The sequence below is a fragment of the Rhopalosiphum padi genome, chromosome 2, assembly GCF_020882245.1.
Source record: "Rhopalosiphum padi isolate XX-2018 chromosome 2, ASM2088224v1, whole genome shotgun sequence".
Taxonomy (NCBI): Eukaryota; Metazoa; Arthropoda; class Insecta; order Hemiptera; family Aphididae; genus Rhopalosiphum; species Rhopalosiphum padi.
The window spans coordinates 87,046,891-87,068,170 of record NC_083598.1 but is presented as its reverse complement, the minus strand read 5'-3'; the positions used below and the strand labels follow the sequence as shown (position 1 = coordinate 87,068,170).

General features: G+C 29.2%; 1 protein-coding gene across 3 annotated transcripts in view; it reads left to right on the top strand.

The window, feature by feature from the left end:
- Positions 1–21,280, top strand: part of LOC132923374 (puratrophin-1-like) — a 162,607-nt gene that overhangs the window by 20,342 nt on the left and 120,985 nt on the right. For 2 of the 3 annotated variants that reach the window (XM_060987341.1, XM_060987340.1), the window contains exons 2-3: positions 4,250–4,855; positions 19,593–19,811. In XM_060987341.1, the coding sequence (XP_060843324.1) occupies positions 4,250–4,855; positions 19,593–19,811 (825 nt within the window). The remainder of the gene's footprint in view (positions 1–4,249; positions 4,856–19,592; positions 19,812–21,280) is intronic. The other variant, XM_060987342.1, reaches the window with a different exon arrangement.

Sequence of the window (21,280 nt, the reverse complement as noted above, 5' to 3'; positions counted from 1 at the left end):
CATTATAACGATGGTAATAAACCAACATAGAAATGAACTATCAGCGTGCGTACGTGGATCTGTAAGTGGGTAAGATATTATGGTTAATAAATAAGAATCCGTGAATAAAATAAATTGAATTGTGTTTGCTAACTGCTAAGTGAAAAATTTTCGTGAAAAAATTTCGTGTTTCATGTTGTTACCGTCGGGCACTGCTACAGATGTTATTTTAGTGACATTAATTTTGGTTGCTTTATCGCTTTACATTTACAGATACAGATGTATCAGCATATATCTGTGGTCATACTTATGAAAAATTATTTTAAATAAAAGTATATAAAATATTAATTTAGTTACAAAAATAAATACATAGGTAAATACTGCACAAAGTTTTGTAAATAACTATCGATTAGTTGGATAATAATAATATATATATATATATATATATAATATTGTAAAACAAATATTACTTAACATTACGTATATGATTTAAATACATATCACTATCATAGTAATTAAATTAAAAAAATTACAAATCAAAGTTCTAATTTTAATTTATAGTTAGTGTTTTGAAATACAAATTCTAAAAATGTTTAAATGGTATTTCAAATATTTATTTCTCAACGTATTTCAACCTATTTAAAATACAAAAAGGTATTTAAATACTATTCTAATACAAGTTTTAATTAAATACATAATAAGTATGCCCGTGGTAGTATTTATATTCTAATTCAAAACTTAAAATAATATATATATATATATATATATATATATATATACTATATAGTTATATCTAGTTATATGTGTGCAAAATTTAGATACACCTATTGTTTAGTATTGTGCTCATAAACTTTACAATTGTACGTAACGTGTATTATATTAATATTATAATAGGATCTAGGACAGTTGGTCAAAAATATTTCATCAAAAGATATTTCATAAAAAACAATTTGACAATAACACTTTTTGTCCAAGTACTTTTTCATCAATAACACAAATAATGGATGTACTTAATTTCGAATAAGTTATTTTTATTATCGTACTGAAATGAAGTCATTAAATTAACTATTTTTATCAATTAAAATTGATAATTGTCGTTAAAAATGTATAAACATCAATAATTTCCATATAAAAGTATTTTTAAATTAATATAGTATAATTGTTTTCTGTAGGTCATATCAAGTCAATCATTAAAAAAAAAAGATTTTTTAACTTCATTAATATACTATAAAAAACAGGAGTTAGGTCAAAATATATAACACGACCGTGACGACGTGCCCTTATACCTGTATACCTACTAGTTGGAAGATAAGGAGATAAGAGAATAGTTTTAAACTATTATCTATTGAATGCGAATACTAAACGTGGAATTTAGAAACGAACTAAAATTAAATATTATATGACCAATTGTATTTTTGATGAATTATGAATTTGACCGATAACCTTTTTATGAATTTTTATTTTTAACTAAATGTTCAGATACCTATACTATAATAATAATTAAGAGAAAAAAATTTCATCTTTATGGGTACCTAGGTGTGATATAAGGTTATGGTTTTTTAAAGTTAGATAATATGAAAATTGATTAATTGTAAAATCTATTAATATATTTTTATAGATACATGTTTATAAATTTTAGTTTTTTACGATGTCAATATTTTGTTTAGTTGGATTAAAAAGGTGACAAACGATGATAGTTGTTAGATTTACTGTGCATTAAACAAACGCTTGCGCGAGGGTATATTTCTTTTCTTTTTTTTATATGTAACTTTATATTATATTTTATTTGAAATATGAAAGTGTTTGGTTAATTGGATCATAATCAGAAGTTGTAGCAGGGAACAAGTTATCATTAAATGAACTGATATCTTTTATATAGCGTATAATAAATCACCATGTAAGTTTTCATCTTGTCATTTACATACCCACCACGCCATCTACAGTATTAACCATATCAACAGGATTGTTATACTTACCTAATTTTTAAACATAGTTTCTGAAAATTAGTAAATTCAGCTTAAAAATATTTACACAGATAGACGTATCCAGATATGTATTAAATTGTTTTCATTTCGAATTCAAGTAAACTAGAAAACTACTAATATTAATTTGGCTTTCTGACTTTCTGTATTAAAAAAAAAGTAATTTATTGATGGAAACAAACACGGTATAACACTGTGTATTCTTATAATATTTACTTAAATATGTATGTACCTATTTAATATATAATATATATATATATAACTGTAATATAACATATTCGAAGATATGATTTTACTATTTCTATTTAGACAAATGTTTTTGCTTTGAACGAGAAAGTTTGATTGTCACATATAAACGGGTTCTGTTAACGTAATATTTTATGAATTTAGAGAATGATAAAATAGGTATATAATATATACATTTATATGTGTAATTTTATATACTTGAAATACTTAATGTGCATTACAATCATATGTGTGATGGATACGATATGCGTTCGCGTAAACAATTTATCAAAGGTGTGACCTGGAAATTATCAAGTATTCCTGAAATGGGCCGGGCCAGGTCTCACACATACGACTTGGTAGTTAGTAAAGATGAAGTAGAATGCACAGAGGAATTTCGTTTTGGGCGGCGCGCCGTCATCGTTGATACCTACCGTCTTATAGGATTATATATTATTATGAGCTGGGCACATTCGTCAAACTAGAAAAAAAGCGGCGCTGCGGTGCAGTTGTTCGATCGATTAAAAAATAAATATGGAATTTATGAATGACAGTATAAAAGGGTTAACCATTTATCGGAACCGTATTTATAGTATACATGTTTTGTTGATTAAAAACTACGCGTAGCCGACAAATAATATTTTATGAATACTATGGTATTATACATATCATAATTTATAGCTTTTAATCATTTAAAAGTAAAAGCATTTTAACACAATTAGAAAAAAACATCAAGCGTAAAATACTACAGTTTCGTTTGATTTATGACATAAAATATTTTATAACATAATATGACAGGTATATATCGTATAGAGTAAAGATGATGCATTTAATTATTTGATATTATCGTTAGTTCAATGATACCATTTTGAATTTAACAATGTTTTTTGCGCAAGTTTAATTATTAAACGCACAATACGTGGAATAATAAAGTATTATTGAATTTTTCGGCAATTTTACGATTGTAATGCTTTTTATAATTTATATGTGAAAAAAATAGGAAATAAAGAAAACATTGTACACATTGTGTTATAAAACAAAGCACGTGTGTTTCGGGTAGTACGTGTACGGGTGTACGTATCGTGTATGTCTACACTGACGGAAAGATGAATTATTATCTCACGTTATTTTAATATATTATGAAAACGTCACTACGAATATTTGTGTGTTTCGTGATCTTAGTTTTCAACGATCTCGAAACACAGAGCCAGCCTAATGTGTCAGATAATTTATGCTGACTATACATTGGGTAAACGGTTCTTTTAATGTGCCAAGAGGGTAGAATCCCAAAAAATAACAAAATGTTAACTCAATATACACTCTTTTTTTATTTTTATTAATATAATAATTTAAATTTAAATTACGATTAGTGTAAAGAATTTGGAAATTTTAACTAAGTTAATAATAATAATAATAATAATAATAATATATGAATTATATATATGGTTAATTAACGGGAAAGATTATAGAATTAAAGTTAAAGTACCTATTTTATTAATCGTTGGCGGGAATAGTGATGGTTAATGAAAGATTATTGAAAAATGACGACTTAACCCTTTAATGTTGCATATTATACAATTTTGTATAATATGTTTGCGTCTTTTATAATAATAAAGTCTTCCAGAAACACGGAAAAATTTGAAATAACTCTCACAAAAGTAAAAAAAAAAAATAGAAAAAATTTTATTACTTAATCCTCAATTAACTTATCAATTTTCACATGGGTCTTTGCGTAACATATTTCTGAGAATCTCTGAAAAACATCTTCACGACGCAGCGGGACAAAAATTTTTAAGGAGGTTTTCCTATTTTCCAGTTGGGCAAACTACAGTCAACAGGACAGTGGACACCCACTGTCCAAATGTCCAATAGAACACAATTGATAAATTAATGATGCCTACCAAATAAACTTGTTTGCATCATTATTGTTTATCACTCATCTGTATATTCGTGTAAACGTGTTCCGAAACTTACCAATAATGATTAATAAATTATTAGACAAAAAAAATAATATTTTAATACGTAATCAAAATATTAATTGTTTGTTATTTTCTCGACCACAGACCACCGAGAGTATAGCCAGCGGAACGGATTCGCCGAGTACCGCGACTACGACGACGGCTATGACAGCGACGGGCGCTGCGGTCGGCCATTTCTACCGTCAGTTCTCGAAGAAAAACAAGAAGAACAACGACAAAAAGAACAACAACAGCAGCAACAACAACAACAACAACAACAACAACAGCAGCAGCAGCAGCAGCAGCAGCAAAAAAACACATCGACAGGACGTGCGGGTCGCCGAGGTGGCGGCTACGTCGACGTCCGCCGCGCCGACCGCTGTCCCCGTCACCGCCGAGGACACCACAGCCGCCTCCGAGACTGCCGTCGCCGAACAACACGTCCAGGACCAGCCGGCCGCGGCCACACCGTATAACCCGCGGCTCCGGCCGGCGCTCGCGGCCCAAGTGGTCGAAGCGCCGCCGTGGCTGGTGGCCGACCACTTCGTCACCGAACACGTCGCTCACGAACACGTGTCCGTGGTGCCGGAACCAGATCACGCGGACCCGGTGCCGGCGGCGCCGGACGAACACGCCGCCTCGCTGCAGCCGGGACCCGCGACGGCCGTCTGCGGCAAAAGCCCGGCGGCGGTCGCCTCGTCGTGCGCGCACGTGAGTTGTGCACGTAATAGTAGCACGTTGTTACTTGTTATATTATGTTATTGGTATTAGTGTTACGGCGTTTAGTGGTATATACTGCTTGGCACACACTCGGAGAGGTTGGACTCCGTGATGTTGTATTACAATATATAATAATGTATACACTTATATTGGTAGATATAGGGTGCTCGTCGACCAAGTACCGCGCAGCAGTGGGCGCGTTTAGGTCGTTTGACGAGACATTTTACCAGGGTCGTTTTAATAATGTTATGACGTATTTTATATTGAATTCACCCCAATAACACCCAAACACAAGACAGTACGTCAAGAGGACGTCGTAGATATTATGATTTAGTCTCGTTAGATCTCGCTTGTGTAAGCTGTGATGGTCTCTGCTGTCTCATACACTAAAACCAACGAATATGATACACAATTTGAGTGTATACCCATTTTACTTATCATAACACAGTTTATATTCTTTTCTTCGAATTTGATAACACGTCAATTTTCTTTAATGTTAAGTGTTAACTACAGATAAGTTACCATAAAAATTCCGTACATAGAATTGCTATAACGTGTTACGAGTGTGTCGTGTGGTAAGAAAGATTTACAAAAAAATTGCAATTTTATACGCTCATAATTTGCTCATAAATTAAGATATTAAAAATCGGTATCTTAGATAATATCATTATATCTTTAAATAATTTGATAATAGGTTAATAATTATATGTTAATACTAAAAATAACAGAGTAGGTACCTAAAACGAAATAATATTATTGTTATTTGGGTACATACGTATTTTATGGAAATAATAAGTCGAACAGAATACTATGTCATTAATTTTACTAATGGATTTTTGTTCCATGCATTTATATCGTATATTATTGTATATTGGAATGTTGATGGTATTATATGTTATAGGTGCCTATAATACATTATAATAATTATTATGATATGATTATTATCTATTTTAATATACACGCGTTATCGAGTCCTACCGGTCTAAGCTTATATAAACATTAAATGTATAATAATATTCAACAAGTCTTATGAAATGCATATAGATTATACTATTATACATGTGCATAACATACACATATTGATAAATCGTAAAATATGGTATGAGAGATAAAAGAAGCGATAAAAAATAAATGTTAGTTTTTAAGATGTAATTGGTAGGTTGTTCCTTTTTCGTTTTCAACACGTTGCTGGCCTGTGTATTATTACAAAAAAAAAAAAACATCGAGGAGTTAAAACATTTATTTTTTTTCGATTTTATTGGTTTTAATTAAAGATTTTTTGTATTTTTTTTTAAAGTAATTACCTATTATACACGAGTATAAATGTGTCATTGAAACCGCATGAACCATTATAAATTTAAAGCAAAAATTCACTTTATATTTCAATTAGGTATTTATCTGGTTTTTTCTCTTAAATAATATTTTATTATTTAGGTTAAATTTACTCGCTGTTACTGTTTATTCTGCAGCTGAATTGTAAAACGCACCGAAGTTGGTTTAGTAAATATTATATAAAATTATAAACTATCCAAATTCTAAAACACTTAGTTGTTTTAAAAACTAAAAATGTACTTATTTATTTGATGGTACAAATTTATTTTTTAAGTGTAATGCAAAGTTTGTGAAGTAGGAGTTCTGAAATTTGTGTAATCACGCGTTGTATGAGAATAAAAAAACTAATTTTCCGGTCAAGCCTATTATACTTCCGGGCCAGCATTGTTTACACCCTGTATTTACCGTTTTGTATGTATATTATTATTTAGGATATAATATTATTATATTAGAATGTATTATACCATTGGGCGAGTAAACGTAATTGCGTGATATGTAATATGTCGGGCGGTCGTCGTGCGCGCCACCCTGCAGCGATATCTATTACCCCGACCGATAAAAAAAATCTACTACGAAAAACTATTTCCTATACGTTTTGCTGGAGAAAAAAAATAGGTACACGTTTTCAACTGTCGTGTCTAATAATTAATAAACGTGAAAGTTTGATAGTAGCGCTTGTTTATAATATAGCACCGTACCTAATTTATTTGTATTTATACTATATTTAGCTATATCCACTATACTTGCACTTGTCTTATTATTACATTCCACATACCTAGTCCGAGATATTATAAAATATGTATAATATAGCATGCAATTAATTTCTTGTAGAGTACCTTTTTATTAACGTTTTTTTAAAACACTATTTTTTACATAGTTTTAGATTGCCATTACAAAACTACTTATTTGGAGAAAGAATTGTTTTTTTTTTACTGTTTATTATCGTTATCACTTTTTAAGATTTCTCTTTTTACGAAAGACAACACACCTACTTACATTTTTAATTTCATTTTCCAAAGCAGAATATAATTCACAAAATTTTGATTTATAAAAAACAAAATTTGTATCACAAATGTCACTATATTCCGCCCATCTAAATTTTAAATACATATAACTCATAGAATGCTCATCCAACATTGTATTTAAATTTTGTTTTGAAATAAGGAATTACAATTGAATTTTTTCATTAACATTATTTCAAAAATGAAAATGATAAAAAATGGTTAAATATATAATTTTGTTTCAAATATCTTGTTTTGTAACGACAATAATCAAATTTTTTTTGAAATGTGTTCTTTGATAAAGAAAAATCTACTACTATATACTACTATATATATATATTAAATTATTTACAACCATCACGAACAAATAATCTAACCTATCAGTTTTAATGTTGTTATATAGTGTACATTCGAATTGATTCCCATTGTATACTTAGATTGTAAATTAATGTATACATAACTAAACGTACTATCGAGTAATTTTACCTTTAATGGTATGGAGAACTAATCCTTAAAATTTTTAATTTTAATTAATTTATACATTTGTAAATTCAATTAATTAAAAAAAAAAAAATTAATTTTTGAGATTTTACCAAATAATATTCAAATTATTAATCGATTAATTTATACTAGTACAAGAGGGTTAACTGCCTTAAATAAGAAGCAATTCAATAGAATGATATTTTTAAGATCGAGAGCTGTTTGAGTATCCTTTTAAAAAAAGAATTCGAATGTATCCATTCTATTAACATTGTTTATTATTTTTATTAGAAATTTAATTTTTTGGTAAAATGTACGATCTTAAATTAAATTATAAAGTACCAGTAATACCAGTACAATATCATACTTACGATACCTACTTAAATACCGTGTACTATGTACATGGTATAGAGTATAGACAGTGTTGCGTGGAATATGATTATTGGAAGTTCCAACCAGGGTTATTAGGTAGTTTTAAATTTAGAGCAATAAAGGTTTTTTCATTCGTTGATTAAAACGCATTAAATACCGTAAATTTAAAATTAAAGGTAAATATAACCCTCGCCGAACATGCCTAGCTTCCATTGTTTATTATACGTGATATTTTATGAGTTTGAAAAGGAGGAATTAATGTTTTATTTGGTAGGTATTGAATAATCGTATTCTATATATTCAAAATAACATGACCTACTAAAACGATAAACACAATATCTAAATCTGACACGTGATACAAATTATAACTGTTACGCATAGCCCATAGTCACGTAGATTTATAATACTTATTAAATTTTGTAAAGTTTGTTAAATTAATCAATTTAATGTCAATAAAATGATATAGGTAATATAAATGGCATGATTATAGATATCTCAATTTCTTACTAGTTGAAGGGGGGACTCTCATAATTTATTAAAATAATCGTTATTGAATTTATATAAAACCACTAACGTATTATTTTACCTTGGGAAATTTTATTACACTCCAGTATGTCACCACTATAAATTAAACTAAAATGATTATAATATACTTCAATACTTGAACCATCTAACAAAAGACGTATAGTGTCGAAAATTTTAGAAAAATAATAAGGTGGGTTCATTTTTTTACCAATATTTTTTTGGACTAAAATTATATCCGTTTTCCTTCAAATATTTTAATCAACATCAGTGTTGCAATTTTGTGTATCGAATAATGAAGGGATAGTAAAGCTAGGATCATACTACCAAAATATGTGTTTATTGATAACCGATTTTATTCTAGTTATGGATTTGCGGATAAACAAAGACATTTATTGAAAATCTATCTAAATTTATTTTCTTCAAATAAATATTTATTTGTTGCTAAAATATCCTATAATAAATTATAAAAAAATATAATAGTTAATGATATATATATTTTTTTAATATAATATCATATATTTTTTATATTATTAGTATTAGAGAAAAATGGAAAGTGGTGGAGTATTATCGAGGTTTGTTTTTTATTTTTTGAAGAAAAATATTATTTCATTAATGGTTACGATTAAAAAATAACCTGGAGGCTTTTATTAAAAATTACCTATACCTACTAAGTAAATGCTGTTTTGCTGAAATAATTGTTTTTATTGTCGTGACTTTTATGTTTTGTAATGCCATCAAATCACGTCAGTGTACTATATTATACTACTACATATTATAATATAACATGTAACTTAGAAAACACGATGATGTTGTTAGCCAACCATTTGAAAGACAATTTTGACCTCCGACATAATCTAATATAATATGTTTTATCATATATGTCAACAGTGCCACAATCGAATTTCAAGTGCACTGTCCGCATACGTATTTAGTTTATCGTCAATGCAATAACTGTCCAATTGCACTTCGAAAATATAACGGACCGACGCAATGTCAGGTTAGGAATGAAAAAAAAGAGGTACTATACACAAAATATGCACCTATAAGTGATATAAATTAAATGCTTGTAGTGATAAACGACAAACATATACAATATTGCATTTAGATACTGTTAAAGACTTAACATGTATTCATGTATCATACATTTTTATCATTGAACTAACGTATAAGCGATGGGTAATGTTTTTATGAATCTCTGAGATGAAGAAGGCGAGGGTAGCAGATTATTTTAATCTTCCTTAAAACGAAATATTAAATAATAACATACCGATACCTATAATAAACATTACATAGTAGATCAATTGTTAGGTTTCGTAATAATATAAGATATATATGTAATATGAGATAATATGTATCTTAAAATATTATATTATAAAATGATATATAGTTTTTCTAGAAAATTAAAAATCTAAGGCATAGATATCTAACATCAACCCGTAGTGTTATTAATATTTGACGGTGGAACCCAACAGTAATACGGGTGGTCGAATTTGGAAGGGTTCGGTAAAATCAGCAGTGAAGCGTCACCACTCGTCTCCACATCCCTTACGGCGGCGAATGTCGTAGTCACCATAGTCACATATTATAATATTATATCAGACAGATGGAGTAGGCGGCCATACCGTTTGACGTACGTCGACTAAAAATACCGTTTATTATAGTATTACGTATTATATATACCACGTGCGTCGAGCGCACCCCACACCCACCGCCTCCCCATAATTCCTCGCCTCACTCCGCATGTTTCGGGAGCACCTCGGTTACGGGCCATTAAACGCTCGGTCGTCGTACCACTACCACTGTCCACCCCCTCCCTAGCAGTGGGTTTTTGGGGTCATGTGGTCCGACGGTTTTCGAAGAGCGAACCCGACTGCCGCGCCGTGCCGGTGGTTGTAATAAATTACACGCAGAGGAGAGGTTCTATTTCTGGTGTGCCGACGAGAGCTGACGATGATCGTCGTATAGGTATTAGGTATATTATGAATATATTATTTATATTACTATTATTATTATTATTATTATATTGTACGAGTGTAGTAGTTGAACGTGCGCGCAAGAATAACGATGATCGTCGCGCGTACGATAATATTGTAATATTTTTATCGTATGTATATCGTACAGACTTATGCTCGGTACTCTATTCACTTATATGGCTATATTTATATTATGTGCGTGTGTATGAGTTAGAGCCTGACGTTTTACGGTTCGTTTTCTGAGCGCGTTCGTTCCAGACGACTGTTTAAAACACTTATAGTTTATTTTATGGCGCGCGTCCTATATTATAATATACATATTTTTCTTTATAATACTTGTGCTTAAATCGTATCGGTGAGCTCGCGCGCGTGTGTTTATGTTGTACGTTTGTGAGAGGGGTCCATAAGGGGGGAGGGTGTTTCATTTCGCGGTTCTTCTTCAGATATTTTCCAAACTCAATTTTGTAAGACAATAATATATTATAATGAATATAAGTATAGAGTCGTGCACAATAGTATTCAGAAACACGTATGATTCTTTCCCCAATTTATCTAACGAGCATATAGGCAAGCGTAGTTTTGTTTCATATTCATTCAATTGGAAAGTCGGAAAACACCTGAGAACGTATTTATAATACATAATATGTATTATAACGTAATATTATATCATTTTCACATATGTTCAACGTTTCAGCCTTTGTTTAAGAAAAATACTTTATCTTTGCCAATCTATTCAATTTTGAAAATGTATTACAATAGGTAGTCGGTACGTACGAATAGTCTAAGTCTCGTAAAAATACAATATTAGAGGGACCAAATGAGTTGCATCCTGTAAAAAATGTGTACACGAATTGCCAATTGCGTCTCAAATTATTCAGGTCAATAATATGATAAAGTTAATAAATAAGTAAATAAATAAAATATACACAATTAAATTTTAAATCAAAAATGCGTTTGTTGAATGTAACAACATACCTATATAAAAGCAAATATATGTTAAATCACTTGAGTTGTATTAAATCAAAAATCAATGATAGTTATTAATATAATAAAATAAATATATTCATAAATTAATCAAATACGCGTTGAAAATATTGATAGCTTTTCACTTCGAACTGAATTTGAATTATTTGGAAAACTGAATCCATTCATCTTATAGTAAACTCCTAAAAACGAAAAAAAATTGTATTATCTGACCATTATTATAGTGGGACATAATTCGTATACACATCTTTCACGGGGTGGAACATAAGGTTAGGTTTCGATATTATAATGTGTTCGTGTCAACATAATTTAATTAATGCTCTATTTTACGTTATTATTATTCGTTATAGATGCCTACCTAATTTTCTATCGATCAGAAATTATGCTTCATAAATCATTTTTTTTAAAATAATAATTACGATTTAAAAAAAAAGTTTAATCGATGAGTCAAATTTAAAATAAATTTGAGCGTATATATGCCTACTGCATATAGTATGTATACATAATTACGTATGTTTTTTCCGTCATGATTTACTACCCATCATGGTAGTTTTTTAAGTAATCGATTATTGTTCATATTATAATGTGTTTAGATAGTAGTAATTTCATAATAATAATTGGAAATTAGTGCGGTCGTTTATCAATTAAGATATACTATAATAATATACGTTTTTATTTTATTAAATTATAATAATCATTGCTGTTGCAAATGAAACATAGAGAAAATGTAATGTATTAAAATCAAACTACACGTGTTTAACGTTAATACATAATATATCCAGTAATTATCTGGGTATTATAAGCATCGTCGTCTATGCGTACAACGCGTCTGTAAAACAGCGACGACGATGTCCCACGAACGTTTTAATTAATCGTTACTATTTTTTGTTTTCTCCGAACTCGTCTGAATGTGCAATCATCATAACCGTATCGATGATTGCACTATAATATTATAACATATATTTAAACTCAAACGCACGTGTCAAATATAAATTATAGTCTATAATACTGCAGCAGGTCCATACCGACTCATTCAACGACCGATGTGCATTATTATACGACGTTGGACGTACCTATATTATATTCAATAGCTGTATACCTACACCCCATGACTCATTCCCGTGCAAACCTATTAGTATGCGCGTACAGCAGTATAATAATAATATTATTATATATAATGAAAATGACGGTTTATGCCGATACGATCGCGTTCACATGTGATACGCGCGCTATGCGTGTTGTGCGCACCTGAACGTTAATGAAAAATTAAAATTAACGATTTGGGTTTAGCGTCCGCTAAATGCGGCGATATATTATTATTTGATTCGTACGATGATATTGGTATTACACGCCTATAATAATGTGGCTTTAATATTGTAGTGTCATCGGAGTTCGATGTATAACTGTTGTCATTAGCTGAACGCCGCCGCCGAGAGAGGTCATTGACGATATGATACACGACAACGTGTAGGCTCGAAACCCAAGGACGGGCAAGTTAAAAGTTATGCTAGTTTTTAGGTATTTTAAATATCGGCGAAGAAATAATAATTATATGTACTTATATCTCTGTTAAGTTTAAATTATTTTTTACATATTTTAGTTAAAGCTCGTTGTAATAAAATGCCAGGGTTAGAATTTAGAGTTCTATAATTGATATGTATTTATTAATATTTATTAACATAATTAAACAAGAAAGCCACGAATTTCAGTTATTGTTATTTAATATGTAAATAATTTGTATTGCATAATATATCTATACCACTTTTTTTGTTTATACTCTGAAGTTTAGCTGTATATTCTAGGAAGAAGAACCGGGGATTCCGTCGTTATTTTTTTAATTAATTTGGACATAAATTCAAAATTGTATACGATATTTTTATTTTATAGTTCATACTTTAATGACAGATTGATCAAGTATAAAATCAAATTAAAGTTACATAGCATTTTCATTATTAAAAACTAGAAAGAATTGAAAAAATGAGTTTCAGATAAATTTTTACCTAAAATATTATTATATAGGTAATATTGATCAAAATAAAAATACCTATATTAGACATTTCTAAAAATAGTTAGGGTTATATTATGTAGAACAAATAAAATACTATATAGTATATAACAAAGCTTATTTTATATTTATATTTATCTAATTAGTTAATATAACCTCAACAATTTAACAAATATTCTAAAATATTATAAAATAATTTTCAATACTTACATTTATATAGGTATTAAAAGATTTTTGTATGTAATTAATAATAGGTACATTTAAACATTAAATCTATTAATGTTTTTTTTTTTTTTTTTTTTATCTATTTATTTTTTTTTTTTTATCTATCTTTTTTTTTTTTTTTTACTATCTGATTTAGTATATTTTAATTTATAAGAACTAAATATTTTTTTTATATACTTTAAATTATTTTTAATATTATTAAAATAAATAGCAATCTTTTTACTGATTAATAGAAATTATCTTTAATATACTAGAAATATAAATTAATTAAATATTTTTAAATATTGACCAAAAGTATTAGAAGACATTTTTGTCCTTATTATATTTTCTAAAATATAAATTAATTAACCTAACCGTTAGGCATGCAAATATCAAATGTAACTACTAAAGAAGTAATTTTATATTTAAAGAATATCCTTTATTATTATGAAATTTTTAAATTGCATTTATTTTAATAAACATAGGTCTATTTAATTTTTATCGCTGGGTGTTGTGTTAAATCTTTGGATTTGGTGGTTCTGAGAATATGATTATTGAGCAAAATATATAAAGTAAAAATAAAACCCTGAACATTTCAATTAAATGTATAGTTTTATACTGTTACGTAATAAAATACTAAAGTAAAATAAATTTTTCCTTGTCCCTGTTGCATGTCTAAAAACAATTTGTGAAGCTTATATGTTTATAGGTACATATAAACTATAGCTATTTATAATAAATATATATATAATTAAATCACGACTTCTGTTTTCGCCCAGTCAAAACTAAAATCTTATTATCAAAAAAACGTAATATGATTTTTTTAACTCATTTTCAACTTGACTAAATATACAGTTTGTTGAAAACATAGATAAGTGATATACAAATGATTTTTTTTTATCACATAATGAGATCATATTTTACGTTTTATTTAAAATTTTGTATAATTGACACTTTTTCATTTATAAGTGTATATTTTGCTAGTTTTATTAATGTATATTTTATGAAAGCATGTTTTTGCTAATAACAATATTTGTCTATAAAATTATTTTGGAAAGATATGAATTTGATATATATTTTTTTGTAGTAGAATATTTTAATAAAATAATAATTAATAATATTAATTACATAATATATTAATTAATTCTGGGGAATGAAAACTATTGAATTAATTTACTACAATTCTAATTAAAATAATGTTTTAATGCATATTAAGAGAGTATATTTAGTCATTTAAACGGAGAAAACATATACTTGGAGATTTTTTAGGGCATGAAGTCCTTAGCCTTAGTTATTGCGACATATTATATGCACAGTGATTCTCTTTACTAAAAATGAAGTAATATCTTAATTCTTGGAATATACATGCGGAGTTTTTTAATTAGTTTAATACACATTATATTTTACATATTTTCTATAATTGTCGTTCATAAAAATGAAATTTTTAAATTTTAAATACCTCATTTTTTTCAGTTATTGGCTGGTTTGCGATACGATAATCACCCTGTAGGCATGTATTGAGGAATAGTACGATAGTAATAATATAATTATGCCTATGTTAATGTTAGGTATATTATACTTGTGACGCGTAGGCACCTATATATATTTACCTTCGTATTGTAATAATATATCGTCGTCGATTTTTTTTTTTTACTTTGCGTAGACGCTAACGACACGGCCGGTGACGGCTGTAACGCAACAACCGGGCGCGAGTTAAGTACGTATATTATATTATATAGAATATGTAATATATAAAATATGTACCTATACACGTCTATAATATAGGTGGTACGTGTACATAGCGCTCCCCCGCAGTCGTCGTCGGCTCTCGTCGGATTTGACGTATCACTCGTCTCCCACGCGCTCGCAGCTCGCACGACACCACCCGGCTCGACCGATTTATGGGTTCGCGCAAACTGAATACAATTATTATTATCATTATCGTCGTACGCGAACTGTGTGTGCCGCCCGTAGAAATATATTATAGGAAAAATAATAATAATAATGGTAAATAAATAAAACCTACCGGATACGGCGGCAACATGGGCGCAGCGGTATATAATATACATTATATATAAATATATATATTGTACTCGTGAGCGCACGTTTCGGTTTTGTTGCGGCAGTCGCAAAAAGTAAAAAGAAAATAAAACAGTCGCTAATATTTGAATAATTGATTGTGCCACTGCCGCCGCCGCCTCTGTCGTCGTCTGAATAATAATGTTGTTGTATAATGTGTAATGTGTGTATATATGCTCGTCGAGGCTAAGTAAATATAATTCATAATAATATACTGTATATATTATTATTATATATATAGTTGCCCGTAACATTGCTGTGCCGGCGAAGTTCTTGAATGATTCATTCACATACGCGCGCGCGCCGCCGCCGCCGCCGATGAGTTGCTGCACCGTAATATTTGCGTTACCGGTTTTCGCATTTTTCTATTTTGCAAGTGTACTTGCGTACCGTTTTCATTCAACTCGTCATTTCGCATACTCTCGTCAGATGGTATTCACATGGATGATGGATATTCGTAATGTCTAAAATATGAGCAATTATTAAATACAGCTCGTAGGTATATTATACTCGAAATTATTATTAATCAATATAACGACTGCATATTCAACTAAACGATTACATCTTGATCGTTTATTAATTTATAATTTATTAGCAATGTGCAGGTTGTATTCATGAAATTAGATAATGTGATCGATATTTTATATTTGTAGATATTGCGGAGAAAGCAGTGTTTAATTTCATATACCTATAAGGTATTTAATTATTAAAAAAAGTTTATACGAATTATGAGATACCATCATATCCGTCTTTGAAGTACTCGAATATTTACAATACTATATTATATTATACCTTAAATCTATCGTGTAATCGTGTTTTTTTTTTTGAAACTGTAAATGTTGTATGCGTACATATTATATTTATTTGTGATTGGGCGGCGTATATCATTGTTGTAATTTTTAGATTTCTTGTGTAATACTAGGTTTACTTAGATAATTTAGGTCATTATATGTAAGAGATATTTATTACGTAAAAAATTATAATTTCTAATTATACCATGAAAAACTATAGACAGGTAACCACCTTAAATGATTATTTTACATTATAAAATCGTCTTCTAGCATCTGTATTCTGTATATTATAATCACGCGGCCTCCTTACTGTTCTCATGTAGGATTACATTATACTTAAGTAGGTACTATTTTTGACCAGTATCCAGTGATCCTCTTATAGCTCATCCCAGGTCATGTCAATCTGTACGGGAAACCTTGACATTTCGACAGATGGGTTTTAGTGTTCAAGCAGACAACCACGAAAATAACATCGTATGCACAATGCTATTAAAATCATATCAGAATAAAAAAAAAAATGTTTAGTTATACGTCTCGCTGTCTTTGTCTTTGTCTCAACCAAACCAAGATCCCAATAACGATTGTTTCCAACTAAGTTTCCACTATAATATCTGCCCCTACGCGCGTATTGATAAAATACCACGTGGATTACACTGCAGTATACAGCCGACAAGAAGCAATGATGACCTCCGGCCTGTTTATATACGGCAGTTCGTGACCATCGCGCGTGGTCCAAATCTCGGGAGAGCTAGGTATAGGTCCAAATTCATCCGGGTCGATTAAAGGTTATAAAACACACGACAAGCGCGTTTTATAGGCCAATCGATACTATTGTGTCAACCCACCAACCAGTGATCTTTGGCTGAGATATTTAGCGCAATATTATTAAACAAATAGCCCCATAAAACAATGTATAACAATGGAATATTACAAGAACTTCGCCAGCTTTATAGTTCATCTGATATTCCTCAAGTTAATTTTTTTTTTATTACGCCTGATGTGAATACTTGATATTGACCATCCGTGAGAACGGAACTGTTGAACGGGATAAACGTGATACTAAGTTACATTTTTTCGCATTTTATTACAATCACTTTTTTGTTTTACTGTCATTTATATACAAATTTGACACACTTTTAGTTGAGCTTTTAAGAAATTTTGCATTTAAATCTTGCATTTACTGTAAATTATTATAATAATGAAATATCCTAGGTACAATTTCTTTCTCAAGGATGAGATGTATAGCAAAGGTAGTGTAGCGAGTCACCTGCAGTATAAATATTTTGTTTTCTTTGTTTGCTTCACGCACAACATAGTGAAATTACGTTCATGCACTTTAAAATAAGCGAGACCGTCTGATTGAATAATTGAACTTATTATTTGTTATTATATATTTTATAAAAAAAGATAATGGAGCAACAAATAAATTATCACAAAATGTTTTTCAAATTTTAAAAAGTCTAATAAACGTCATAAGGAAGCAAGCTCAGCTGAGAATCATTTTTGAATGCGATTGTTGACTTTCAACCTTTTAGAAATAATATACTCTTAAATTTACGTTGAAATTCTTTTAATAATATTAGTATATTGGTAAGTCTGTAATTATACCTATGAGGTAATTATTTTCTGCGATAATTACGTATTGTTGAATAGGTAAGTATAATTTCTAATTTTTCTTAATAGTTTTTTTCTTATTATCTTGTAATGTTAATATGTATACCCTCTGTTTTCTCCTTCAAAATTTTACCAATTTAATCGTATAATTTAGTTAAGGAAGTATCGAGTTTTTGTTTTTATCACAATTTGCATAGAACAGACATAATCCAAATTTATAATACTGGTGATTCGAAATATATATATAAATATAAATATAATATATAAGTTAATATTGATGTTAATAAAACGCATACTACAGTAACTGAATTTTTTAAGTCTAGCCTCTGTAAGGGACGCATAATTGTTGACACTAATGAATGAAGATATATTTATATTTATACCGAAGGTCGGTGGATAATATTTTTATTTAATTGAACGTACGTTGTAAAAGTGGAATGTCTACGAAAATTAGTTCATGTTAATTATTATAATTCAGTGTTTCTAGATAATCTGTTATAAAACTCAAGCATTTCGCACAAAGATGTATCTCGTGATTATATATAGCTATTTTCTTATCTTCGACTTCCTGTGGATGTTATATTCTATGAATAATACATTTTATATAAAGTACACGCACATATGTACTTATTGTACTTATATACTATTGTTAAACAGTCCCCTATACTTACATTACCCGAGTGTGTATCGTCTTTGTACAAGGAATATTACCCCAAGACCACACACGCGGTAAAAATGGATAAATAGAAGAATAATATGAAAAAGACGAGCGAGAAAATAATAGTGCTCGATTTATTTGTCGGAACCAAGGGCGACTGAGTAAGGGAAATCGAGAGACTGGTTATGTAAATACACCCTGTATTTATTTTTTATTCCCGTTTGTTATTATTGTTATTAGTGTAATTCGGACAACTCGATTACGTTTTTTAAACCAGAGTGGTAATATTTTCTACACTTTAATTGGATAATACTATAGTGGTGATCAGAACACATAAATAAATGGTAAAAAATGAGCGACTATAATATTATAATCTTGTCCAACATAATAAATGCGTTAATCGTTTAGTCATGTATATGTGGCAGTTTTGTGTCCCAAATATAAAATCATAAAAGTGATATTTTTTTTTAGAATAATTTATAATATTATTCAACAATTAAAAAAATATAGTTCATGAGCTAGTGTCCCGCGACCGATAAAATATGCCATAAAAACAAATCTTGTATTTTTCAACATTATATTACATATATTTTTAAATATATTGTACTACTTTATTATTATTTGAGAAATGTACCTAATGGGTACTATACCTATACATTTAATATATAATGAAAATATTTTAATACGTGTACATTTTTATTTATTTTTAGGATCCTCAATCAAAACTTATTACTGTTCAACAACTCGTCGATGAGTTTATTGGACCATACTATGTGAATTATAGCGAAACACGTGCAGTTCTCGTGAGGCAAGCAAAACAGTTGCTGACAAACGTATACCAAGATGATGTCGCTAACTTTCATGGGTGTTTTTGTGTACCAGTCAGCGAAATTCTCAAAAAAGTTGTAGAAACGTTCAGAAAATATCAGGTATTTATGATGAATTACGTCTTATAACATAATCATTTAGAAATATTCAATAGTGTATTAGTTTTATAAATATAAAATTGAATATGATTAGTAAAAGTCAATAGTTGGTTCACGTCCTTGAGATATTATTGAAGTTGTAGTCATTTCTCGAACAAATCGTAGTCGTGAAATCACGTTAAATACGATTATATAAGAAATATAAGTGGTTCAAGTTGTAGCTTAAACTTGTTTTTGAATTCACAATGACTGTTCATGTCATTTTGATAAATATCTTCTGCCAGTTGTAGATTTATGATGTTCGTGCACGCATTGCACTTTTAGTGGGTGCACCATTTGTTATTATTATTTTGTGTACTAAGAGCAATAGAGGGGTTTGTTTGATATGCATTGATGAAGATTCTGCATTGGGCTTGTATAAAGGGTTAGTTATATGATGAAAAACTTACTTTTGTGTAAGTGGATAACGGTGTTTTTATTCGATTAATGGAAAACATGACTCATACGGAGTATACCGCAGAGTTCAGTATTCAGACCCTATGAGCTATGACAATGAAATGTGTTTCAAATTTCCCACGTTTGCGTGTTTATGTACTGCTAACTGTTAAGGGTGTAAAATATAAATGGCTGTATACAAATAACATAATATAAAATAGGGTTCGATAAAAGGCTGTGACAAGACATAATTTGTGGTCATACCTAATAATTTAATTAAAATAGTTGTGGTCATGATTATTTACTGTTTTTTGTCATCACTTTAATGGCAACGCCTCTTCATTGCTTTTCTATGATAATAATACAACATATTACATTTTAAATGTCAATATAAATCATTTTGATGTAAATAAAACGTGTTTATTATCGACTAAATTGTTCAAAAAGTATCGTTCTGTATTACATAAAACCGTACTTACACACACGTTTAATGTAATGTATTTTTGTAAACCATTTTTTCTTTTCCCTATTTCATGTTATTCATACGATAATTGTGTGTTTATATATTTAGTATTTATACATTATACCTACACTAATATAAAACTCGATGATAGTCAAAATAAAAAATTATGTATGTGGAAGTGTGAACCCGTTTGGATCAATAAAAACAAATTTAACGTATTTGGCTAAATTTTAAGGCTCTACTATGACCAAATTATATTATTATGTGATATTTACTTTATTATAATCATATTCTTGATTCTAAAGTACATATATTATAATATTTAAAGTCTTCAAACGATTAGGAGATATAATTTAATATTACTTGAGGGAAATGGGTAAATAAGATTTGTACAGTTTTTGAAAATTTTAACCATTATGCATAGGTCGTTACGTGATTATTGTACTAAAGGTTTCCTGTTATTTGTCAAGTCTTATGATAAAATAATAATATTTAAATACAAAAAAATTCTAATATATAAAAACTACTAATAATATCATATTCTAGAAAAAAACAATAAGAAAACTGTAAATTT